Below are 12099 nucleotides of genomic sequence, written 5' to 3' on the forward strand. Positions count from 1 at the left end.
TTATATTCTGAGCATGTCCATGAGTTATAGCTAGAAGTTAATCAATAAAGCAACCTAAATACTGAAGTTACCTTTCCAAATAGGAAAAACTGGTATCTTCCTGCCCCAGAAGTTTCTCCAAGAGAACCTGCTCATTTCAGACTTGTATCCAAAGAACACACACCCTGGGATTCCATAAAGCTGACCTTTGAAGCAACAGGTAAGTCAAATAGTTTTTTTTTCTTTCCCTTCTTAAAAATTTAAACACACACATATATTTTTTCCTCAAATTTATAATACTGACCAGCAACTTAGGGAAAACTTAGCATTTTTAAAAGCAATTGAAGCTGGTTATGATTTTTAAAATAAAATATAATACTTTATTTTTTAGAGCAGTTTAGAAAAAGTTTACAGAAAAATTTGAGCAGAAAGTACTAAGATTTCCCATGTCTTCCCTCCCCCACCCTCCAGCTTCCCTTATTATTCTCCTTTTGCATTAAGTGTGGAACATATCTTATCATTGATGAGCCAACATTGATATGTTATTAATAACAAAAGTCCTTAATTTATTCTTTGTGCTGCTCAGTTCTGTGGGTTGTGACAAATGTGTACGGTCATGTATTCATTATTACAATATCATACAGCATAGATTCACCGCCCTCAAGTCCCCTCGGTGATCCTCTCTGCTCACGCCCTCTGGCAACCACTGACCTTTTACTGTATCCATTGTTTTGCCTTTTCCAGAATATCATATAGCTTGGAATTTTACTTGGTACCCTTTCCAGATTGGCTTATTTAGTAATTTGCATTTAAGGTGCTTTCATGTCTTTTCATGGCTTGATAGCTTATTTCTTTTTATTGCTGTGAATGTACCACAGTTTATCTGCTGATCTGTTGAAGAATATCTCAGTTGTTTATAGTTTTTGGCAATTCTGAATAAAGCTGCTATAAACACTTGTGTGCAAAGTTTTGTGTAGAATAAGTTTTCAACTCATTTGGATAAATATCTAGGAGTGCAATCGCTGGACTGTACAATAAGCCTCTATTTACCTTTGTAAGAAGCTGCCGAAGTATTTTCCAAAGTATGAACTCCTACCAGCAAGGAATTTGAGTTCCTATTGCTCTGCATTCTCACCAGCATTGGTGCTGTTAGTGTTTTGGATTTTAGCCATTCTTACAGATGTGTAGTGCTGTCTCGTTACTGTTTTGTCATTTCCTAATGACATATGTTGTTAGCATCTTTTCATACTTATTTGCCATGTGTATAACTTCTTTGGTGAGGTGTCTATTCTGATCTTTTGTCCATTTATTATTGTTGAGATTTAAGAGGTCTTTATATATGGGTACAAGTCCTTTATCATGTATTTTGCAAATATTTTCTCCCAGTTTGTATTTTCCTATCTTAACAAGAGTTTTTCATAGAGCATAAGTGTTTTAAATTATTGAAGTCCAACTTACTTTTTTTTAATGGAATGCACTTTTGGTGTTGTACCTAAAAATCATTGCCAAACCCAAGGTCTTTAAATTTTCTCTGATGCTACCTTCCAGAAGTTTTAAAATTCTGCTTTTTACACTTATGTCTGTGATATGTTTGGAACTAATTTTTGTGAAAGGTGTATGGTCTGTGTCTAGATTGATTTTTTTGCATCTGTTCCAGTACCATTTGTTGAAGACTATCCTGTCTCCACTGAGTTGCCTTTGCCAAAGATCAGTTGACTATATTTGTGTGGGACTATTTTGGGCTCTGTTTTGTTTCTCTGTTCTTTCTCCATTAACTGCACTGTCTTGATTTCTGTAGCTTTATAGTATTTCTTGAAGTTGGGTAATGTCAGTGTCTCGACTTTACTTTTCTTCAGTATACTGCTTATTGCCTGTCTTTTTGTCTTTCCATGTATCAATTTGGCAATACCCACAAAATAGCTTTTTTTTTTTTTTAAATTTTACTTTACAATACTGTATTGGTTTTGCACAAAATAGCTTTTTGTGATTTTGATTGGAATGGCATTGAACCTATGGATCAAGTTCAGGAAAATGACATCATTATTGACTCTTCCAATCCATGACATGGAATCTCTCCATTTATTTATATCTTATTTTTGTAGTTTCACACTTTTGCTCATATAGATTTTGTACATATCTTGTGAGATTTATACCTCAGTATGTAATTTTTGAGGTGCTGATGTAAATAGTATTGCTCACTGCTGGTATATAGGAAAGCAACTGACTTCTGTATATATTAACCTTGTATCCTACAACCTTGCTATAATTGTTAGTTCCAGGATTTCTTTGGTTGATTCTTTTGGATTTTCTACATAGATGATCATGTCATTTACAAAGGCAGTTTTGTTTCTTTCTTCCCAGTCTTTATACTTTTTATTTCCTTATCTCGTGGCATTAGCTAGGACTTCCTAGTTTGATTTTGAAACTGAGTGGTAACAGGAGGTCATCCTTGCCTTGTTCCTGACCTTAATGAGAAAGCTTTCTTACCTGTTGAGGATAATATTAGCTGAGTATATTTTCTGTGGATGTTCTTTATCAGGTTGAGGAAGTTCCTATCTGTTTTTAGTTTGCTGCTAGTTTCTATTGTAAATGAATGTTGGATTTTATAAAATATTTTTGTCTTTTGATACCATCTTGTGGTTTTTCTTTTAGCCTGTTTATATGATGGATTACATCACTTGATTTTTAAATGTTGAACCAATCTTGTATACCTGGAATAAATTCCACTTGGTTGTAGTGCATAATTCTTATACATTGTTGGATTTGATTTTCTAATATTCTGTTGAGGATTTCTGCATCTGTGTCTATGAAGGAATACTGATCTTTAAGTTTTCTTGTAATGTCTGTGTGTGGTTTTGGTATGAGGGTGATGCTGGCCTCAAAATTAATTAGAAATTATTCCTTTTGTTCCTATCTTCTGGAAGAAATGGTAGAGAATTCATATAATTTCTTCCTTAAATATTTGGTAGAATTCACTAGTGAACTCATCTGGGCCTGGTTCTTTCTGTTTTGGAAGGTTGTTAATCATTCAGTTTCATTTAAGAAAAGACTTTCAGATCCTCTGTTTTTTCTTGTGTGTGTACTGGCAGATTGTGTCTTTGAAGGAGTTGGTCTATTTCATTTGGGTTATCAAATTTTGGTGTCTACAATGTTCCTAATATTCTTTCATTATTCTTTTACTGTCCCCGGGCTCACCCTGTGTAGTGTTGTCACCTGTTTGACTTCTGAAATTAGGAATCTGTGTCGTCTTTTTCTTAGCCTAGCTAGAGCCTTATTGGTTTTACTGATCTTTTCAAAGAACCTGTCTTGACTTCCTATTACAATTTTATGAATTTCTGCTGTTTTTAATTACTTATTTTTTCTACTTAGTTTAGAAAAAGAAGAGTATATTAAATCCAGTTTATTAAAGTGGAAGCTTAAGAGTATTGATTTTAGATCATCTTTTCTAATGTATGCTTTCAGTGCTGTATTTTTCCCACTAAAGACTATTTTGGTGCATCTCATAAATTAAAATGCTGGTTCACTTTACTTTGTTAACATTTGTTTTCCAGTATTGATTTCTAGCATAATTTCATTGGGGTCTAAGAGCATACTTTGTATTTCTGTTCTAAATTTATTGAAGTGTGTTTTATGGTGCAGGATATGGTCTCGGTGAATGTTTCATGTGAGCTTGAAGGTGTATTCTGGTGTTGAAGTACTATGGATGTTTTTGATGGTGGTGTTTTTCAGCTAGTTCCCAGAGTCTGCTTAAATTCATGTTCATTGAATTGGTGATGCTATCTAACCATCTCATCCTTTGCCCCCTTCTCTTTTGCCTTCAGTCTTTCCCAGCATCAGGGTCTCTTCCTATGGGTTGGCTCTTCACAACAGGTGGCCAAAGTATTGGAGCTTCAGCATCAGTCCTTCCAATGAACAGTCAGGGTTGATTTCCTTTAGGATTGACTGGTTTGATCTCCTTACTGTCCAAGGGACTCTCAAGAGTCTTCTCCAGCACAATTCAAAAGAAGCAATTCTTTAGCACTCAGCCTTCTCTATGGTCCAATTTTCACATCCATACATGCTACTAGAAAAACCTTAACTTTGACTATACGAACTTTTGTCAGCAAAGTGATGTCTTTGCTTTTCAATACACTGTCTAGGTTTGTCATAGCTTTCCTTCCAGTGAGTACGCATCATTTAGTTTCGTGGCTACAGTCACCGTCCACAGTGATTTGGGAGCCCAAGAAAATAAAATCTGTCACTGCTTCAAGCTTTCCCCTTCTCTTTGCCATGAAGTGATAGGACTAGATGTCATGATGTTAGTTTTTTGAATGTTGAGTTTCAAGCCAGCTTTTCCACTCGTCTTTTACCTTCTTCAAGAGGCTCTTTAGTTCCTCTTCACTTTTTGCCATTAGACTGTTAACTATGTACCTGAGGTTGTTAATATAACTCCCAGAAATCTTGACTCCACCTTGTGATTCATCCACCCTGGCATTTCACGTGATATACTCTGCATATACATTAAATAAGCAGGATGACAATATATAGCCATGTTGTACTCTTTTCACTATTTTGAACCAGTCAGTTGTTCCATGTCCAGTTCTAACCGTTGGTTCTAAGGTGGTCTGGTACTCCCATCTCTTTAAGAATATCCCACAGTTTGTTGTGATCCACCCAGTCAAAGGCTTTAGTGTAGTCAATGAAGCAGAAATTTTTCTGGAAATCCCTTGCTTTCTCCATGATCCAATGAATGTTGGCAATTTGATCTCTGGTTCCTCTGCCTTTTCTAAACCCAGCTTGTACATCTGGAAATTCCTGGTTCACATACTGCTGAAGATTAGCTTGAAGGATTTTGAGCATAACCTAGCTACCATGAGAAATGTACACAACTGTGTGATAGTTTAAGCATTCTTTGGCATTTTTTTCTTTAGGACTGGAATGAAAACTAACATTTCCCAGTCCTGTGACCACTGCTGAAAGTGAAAGTGTCACTCAGTTGTGTCCAACTCTTTGCATCTCCATGGACTGCAGTCTGCCAGGCTCCTCTGTCTGTGGAATTCTCCAGGCAAGAATACTGGAGTGGGTAGCCATTCCCTTCTCCAGGGGATCTTCTTGACCTGGGAGTTGAACCCAGGTTTCCTGCATTGCAGGCAGATTCTTTACTGTCCAAGCCACCAGGGAGTTTTCCAAATTTGCTGACATATTGAGTGCAGCATTTTAACAGTATCATCTTTTAGGGTTTTAAATAGCCCAGCTGCAATTCCATCACCTGCAGTAACTTTGTAGTAATGCTTCCTAAGGCCCACTGACTTTATACTCTAGGATGTTTGGCTCTAGGTGAGTGACCACACCATCGTGGTTAGCTGGGTCATGAAGACCTTTTTTGTACAGTTCACCAATGTATTCTTGCCATGTCTTCGTAATCTCTTCTGCTTCTGTTATGTCCTTACCATTTCTGTCCTTTATTCTGCCCATCTTTGTCTGAAGTGTTCCCATGATGTCTCTCATTTTCTTCAAGAGAGCTCTGGTCTTTCCCATTCTATTGCTTTCCTCTATTTCTTTGCATTGTTCATTTTAGAAGGCCTTCTTATCTCTCCTTGCTGTTCTCTGGAACTCTACATTCAGTTGGATGAATCTTTCCCTTCTGCCTTGCCTTTCATTTCTCTCCTTTCCTAAGCTATTTGTAAAGCCTTCTCAGACAACCATTTTGCCTTCTTGCATTTTTCTTGGGGATGGTTTTGGTCACTGCCCCCTGTACAGGGTTACTAATTTCCACTCATAGTTCTTCAGGCACACTCTCTACCAGATATAATCCCATTGATCTATTCGTCACTTCCACTGTATCATCATAAGTGATTTGATTTAGGTCATACCTGAATTACCTAGTGGTTTTCCTTACTTTAAGCCTAAATTTTGTATTAATGATATATTAGCATTTTGATTATACTTGTTAAACATTATTTTCAGTGGTTTCAAGCTTTCAATAAGTTAACTTTCAAGTAACACTAGACTGCTTCATGGGTAGTAGGGACATTTTATAACATAGTATCTCAAGCTGATCTCTAATAAGTCAGATACTTTTCTCTCTCTTTCACTTCTTAAGCTTTTTAATGTTACATGTGGGTTTTTTTTCCTCCTCAGACTTATTTTTGATCAGCAACTTGAGTGCTTACAGTGTTTCTGAAAGTAATTGAAGCAAATAATTTTTAAGGAGCCTTATTTAAAAACTTTCATTGTCAGATATTTGTCAGGTAGATCGCAAGAGCATTTGGCCCGGCATTAGCAGACAGTTTGTTTACCTTTCTTGGTATATTTATCATGTTTAGAACTAGTAGTCAGGTCCTGGAGTTTCTCAAATGGTGGTCTGAAGTCTTCTCTAATATTATTTTGGAAAAGTATATTTGATCATGTCACTTCCCTACGTAAAACAGCTTTTCTGTGATTTCCTGTTGCTGCAGAACGCACCCCAATTTTTTGGGAGAGAGCATGTTTGGTCTTTGGTAATCTGGCTTATGTACCTATTTCAGCACTTCCCTTATGCACTCCTTAGCTGCATCCAAGTGCTCATTTCCATCGTCACGCACTCTCTTTTGGTGAGAGTGATGTTTTCTTGCTTCTCTCTCTCTCTCTCTCTGGAACTCTGTTTCTTCTCTTGGCAAAATGTCAGTATTATTCAGACCTTTCTTTCATTGTCTCTAACAGACTGAGCAAGTGCTATCTATTTTGTGCCTTTTGTACGTATCTCGATTGTAGCACTGACCTCCTTGTATCATGGTTATTTAGTTCATATCTGATTTTCCACCATGGTTATTTAGTTCATATCTGATTTTCCACTAGCATTCAAGGGAGGCAGATATGGATGTGTTTTTATTTTTCTTTCTAGTCTCTGTGCCCAGTAAATATTAGTACCACCTAATGGGCACTCAATTTGTTGAGTTACATTTGGCAAATTTTTTTAAAGATGGTATTCAGATACAAGGGAAAACCATGTTTGCTATTTCTAGTGAAGGTATTTTTTGGATAGGATTGACATTTAATTTAAATCAGTAAATTTTGAGTAAAGCAGGTTGTTCTCCATAACCATGGTGGGCTTTGTTCAATCAGCTGACAGCCTTAAAAAAAAAAAAGACTTGCCTCCTTCAAGGAGGGGGAGTTTTGCCAGCAAGTCCTGGGGATTCTAATTCTTCCCTGAGTCTCCAGCCTGCCTGCGCCTCCTGCAGGTTTGGATTTGCCAGCCTGTACAGTCACGAGCCAGGTTCTGTAAAATAATTAACTTTTTCTACATATCCTGTTTGTCTGCTGCTACTCCTAAGTCGCTTCAGTTGTGTCCGACTCTGTGCGACCCCATAGATGGCAGCCCACCAGGCTCCGCCGTCCCTGGGATTCTCCAGGCAAGAACACTGGAGTGGGTTGCCATTTCCTTCTCCAATGCATGAAAGTGAAAACTGAAAGTGAAGTCGCTCAGTCGTGTCCGAATCTTCACGATTCCATGGACTGCAGCCTACCAGGCGCCTCTGTCCATGGGATTTTCCGGGCAAGAGTACTGGAGTGGGGTGCCATTGCCTTCTCCAATCCTGTTTGTCTAGAAAACCCTAATACAGGAAGTTCACTTTTAAAAGTTTCTGCTACTGTTCACTCTGTATGTTAATTATGGAGTTTAAAAAAGACTGAGAGAAAGGTGTCTAGGACTTTGAGTGAAAAGTATCTTCAAACATAACTTTCCCTCTTGCTTATTTTTATTCATTTATATATAAATATAAAATATATTTCTATATATAAGGCCTAATTTACATACATTGACATGTCCAGATCTTACACAGTTCCATTAGTTTTGATAAAATCATACATAACCCCCTAAAACACAAATATTCCCATCACCCCATAAAGTTCCCTTATATTCTAGTCCCCCTGAGCCTGAGCAGCACCTTTCTGATTTCTGTATTAAGAGATTTGATTTGCCTGTTCTTGAATTTCATATATACACATGGAATCATCCAGTATGTAATAGTGTCTGGTCAGTTAAGCATAATGTATTTCAGATTGAACTGTGGTATTTTTAAGTTATCAATATTTTGTTCCTTTTCATTGCTGACTAGTAGTCAGTAGTCAGACTGTCTCGTGGCTTATCACTCTCCTATTGATGGATACCTGGGCTCTTTCCAGTTTGGGGCTAAGGTGGATAAAGCTGTTATAAACATTCTTGTGAAAAGCTTTTTGGGAATATGTTTTCCACCTCTTGTAGATAAATATCTAGTAGTGGAATTGTTTAGTTCATAGGATAGACTTATGTTTAACTTTCTAAAAATGTTGTTTCCATTTTTCTCTACCAGTATACAAGAATTCCAGTTGCTTTGCATTCTTCCTGAAGTTGCTGGTTTTTGGTTTTTCATTTTATCATTCCTTATAGGTGTTCAGTGGTAGTATCTCTTGAATTCCTCTTATAATTAAGATGTGGAACACTTTTTGAAGTGCTTATTGGCCATTCATAGGCTTTGTTTCCTCATGTCTTTTTCCCTTTTAAAAACTGGGCTTATTGTCTTAGAAGAGTTTATATTCTAGACACAATCTTTTATTAGATACAGTATTACCAGATTTTCTTGCCCATTCATTTTCTTAATGATGTCTTCTGATGAGACTTCTATCTTATCATGCTTTTCTTTTAGGATTAATGCTTTATGTGTCTTCCAAAAATGCTTGTCTACCCAGACATTATAAAGATAGACTTTGTTTTCTTCTAGAAACTTTATAGCTTTCAATTTTTATGTTTAGGCTTAGGATCCACCTTGAATTAATTTTTGTGTATGGCTTGAGGTAGAGGTCAAGGTCCTTTTCCCTTACAAATATTCAGTTCCAGCACCATCTGTTGAAGACTCTGCTTACTGAGTCACTTTGGTGCTCTTGTCAAAATTTTGACTCTCTATCCCTCGGGTTTGCCCACTTCCTTCTGAACTTTCTCTTCTGCACATAGTCTGTTTGGGTTTTGTATTTTTTGGTGACCAGTGGCCATCATATCAATCGTGAAAAGTAACTGCATTTATTGTGTGAAGGCATAGTTCATTCAGTTTTAACACACAAGGGCCTTGAAAATCTAGTAGATAAGGGAAGCTGGAGGACACAAGATGGTAGTAGTGAAATAGTAAGATTTGGTTGTTAAGCAGTGGGATGAAGCACTTGTGAGAGGTAAGGGCTCTAGCTGACAACTCTTAGGTGAATACTTCCCTTTTCTAGGCTTTAACATTTTAATTAGGAATAAACTCATTTTGTACCAACTGGTTTTCTTGTTCATGCCAATAAATTGGTTTTTATTTAAATGCTAGCCTGTAAAAAGGAAGCACAGAAAAATTTAAATCTCTCTCCTGCCTGTACAATTTGGAGAATTCCAATAAAAATCAGGTCCCTGACAGGCAGACTGCACATCTACTGACCTGTGTTTTGTGATTACAAAGGTTAAGAAATCATTAAAAAGAAAATTGGTGGTATGTGTGTGGGTCTGTTTGTGTACCAGTTTTCACTGTTTTCCTTGCCATTCTTTACATGCTTGTTAATTTTAGTATTTAGAACTTTAGTATTCTCTAATATAAAATTATTGTAGTTAGGGTCATTACAAATTTATAAATTAAGAACTGACGCTGTAATGTTGAATCACCCTATCTTGCTATCTTACTGAATCTTTAATATTTTTTAATCATTGATACTAATGTTCTCCAGGTATACCAAGAACCGCCAAAATTTAAAGGGCTAGATAGTAAATACTGTAGGCTTTGCCCTATGTCTCTGTTATAGATTCTTTCCTTTTTTGCTAGCCACTCTTTAAAAGCGAAAAAACCATTCTTAGCCCAAGAACCATACTAACGCAGACCTCAGGTATAGTTTGTCAACTACTGTATACCATGTGTAAATACAGTATTTCTTTACCAACTCATGCCTCTGGTCTGTATATAAACAGTATATCCTGTACTTCTAATATAGAATAGTTGTGTAGACAGTAAGCATCCTTGCCTAGTTCTTGACATTAGAACCACAGTCTCTAGTGTTTTCCTGTTATGTAAGATATTGCCTTTAGGACTAAAAGAGTGTATTTTTTTTATCATGTTAAATAAGCATTCAGAACTTACCATTCCTTCAATGTTTTTTATAAGGAATAGGTTTTAATTTTGTGAAAATCTTTTTTAGCATCTATAAAAATAATCGGATTTTTCTCCCATGGTATATTAGGTTATCATGTATTTTCTTAATGTGATGCATGATACTGGTTTGGGGTGTTTTTGGTACTGTTTTTAACAATTTAGGTATACATTATAAACATAAACACACCGTGACTGTTACAGATCATTAAACAGTTGGTAAGTTTCCCTTACTTTTCCTGTCTTGCAGCAGTTTATGGGGCATTAGAACTGTTCTGTTGAAAAGTTGGCTGGAATTCGAGACCCCTTGGGTCAGGTGCTTTTTTTCTTAGGGTGGTTTCTTTTTCTAGAGAGATTGGCCTGTTTTAGCTTTAGTATCTCTGTGTTCAATGTTGATAACCTGTATTTTCCTAGCAACATACACATTTCATTCAGGTTTTCAAACTTACGGAAATAATAGTGATTATGTAGTGATTTTTAACATTTCTCTTTTTCTTATCTTTTTGTTGTTGTGTCATTTTTAATTCTATTATTGGTAGTTTTAAAAAAACTATTTTAATTGGAGGCTAATTACAGTATTGTAGTGGTTTTGTCATACACTGACATGAATCAGCTCTTATTTATCTTTGTGTATACGTTTGCTCTGCTCTTTTCCCTTGCCTCTTTTCCAGATTTTTGATTACTAGGTCGGTTTGTTCTATTGTCTATTTCATAGATTTCATCTGTAATATTTCCTTATCTTTTAAAGACTCTGTCCACTTGACTGAAATAACCTTTGTTCTTTATTTTTACCCTTTCTGAATATCTTGGGATACAGTATGTGGTTAGGTCTAGTTTTGTAAGCTACATTTTTCTTTTAGTAGCTGGGTTGTGTCTATTCAGATTTATTTTTATGACCAATACTTGCAGTCACAACTGCCTCACAGTATTTATAATTACTTGTGTTTTACTTGCTGTATTTGTATTCTTTTTTCTATGATGTATAAGCTGATAAGAATACCACAAAAACTGGCATACAAATAGCAAAAAATTAAATAGGTGATCAAAACAAAAATATAAATCTTAAGTGCCAGAAACTTTTTTAAAGCGCAAAGCCAACACAACAGTTTTATCTGCTTTCCCCTTTCCCTCTGTGTTTGTTACAGGCAGCATTTACACATTAGTCTTCCACTTTTACATTAATATTTGTCTTAATACAATGTATATGGATACACTAAAATCCTCAGTGCTCTTTTGCTCTGGTTTTTGCAGTTATTCTCTAGATTTCTGAAAGGCTTCTGAGTGATAGGTAGGTTCTTGTATGTTTAAATGCCTGGGCCAAGGTTTTCGTATTATGAACTCTGTGCTTTTTCTGCACCTCATTGCTTACCTTGTTGATTCATAATGAACATCCAGACTGAAAGCCCTCCACTAGGTTTGTACTGAGTGTCTTTATTGCTAGTGAAGCATGAACTTCGTAGTCTGGTTTGGGTTGCTTTTCTTGAAGGTTGTTTTAACTGTTCTTCCTTTTATCCTACAGGACCAAGCCATATGTCATTCTATGTTCGAACCCACAAAGGGGCCTTGCTTTCTCAGTGGTCTCTCGGCAACGGCACCCCAGTCACAAGCAAAGGAGGGGACTACTTTGTCTTTTATTCCCATGGACTCCAGGCCTCCACATGGCACTTCTGGATAGAAGTACAGGTGGGATGCACCCATCATCACTGCTATCACTGACCAGGTTCCCAGGGTGGTATTTGGTAAGACCCTTGGGATCAGTCACTGTTCTGCCTCCTTAGAGCTAGAGAACTAATTAACTTTCTCCTGCAGGTCTTGGAAGAACAGCTTGAAGGAATGGTCACTGTGGCCATTGCTGCCCACTATTTTTCTGGGGAAGACAAGAGATCCTCCCACCTGGATGCTCTGAGAGAGAAGTTCCCAGATTGGACATTTCCCTCTGCCTGGGTGTGCACCTACAATCTCTTTGTATTTTAATCTTGTGGATGAGCTCTAAGTACATGTCCAGTGGGATACTCCA

At 36.7% G+C, this 12099-nt stretch overlaps 1 protein-coding gene across 1 annotated transcript in view; it reads left to right on the plus strand.

The window, feature by feature from the left end:
• The window catches only part of LOC120860221 (endoplasmic reticulum metallopeptidase 1), a 55753-nt gene extending 43654 nt beyond the window's left edge, over nt 1–12099 (plus strand). Inside the window, exons 13-15 of the mRNA XM_040236004.1 lie at nt 84–199; nt 11602–11765; nt 11892–12099. Coding sequence (XP_040091938.1) covers nt 84–199; nt 11602–11765; nt 11892–12056 — 445 coding nt within the window. The 3' untranslated portion in view covers nt 12057–12099. The remainder of the gene's footprint in view (nt 1–83; nt 200–11601; nt 11766–11891) is intronic.

This window comes from Oryx dammah, unplaced genomic scaffold (genome assembly GCF_014754425.2).
Source record: "Oryx dammah isolate SB20612 unplaced genomic scaffold, SCBI_Odam_1.1 HiC_scaffold_11050, whole genome shotgun sequence".
Taxonomy (NCBI): domain Eukaryota; kingdom Metazoa; phylum Chordata; class Mammalia; order Artiodactyla; family Bovidae; genus Oryx; species Oryx dammah.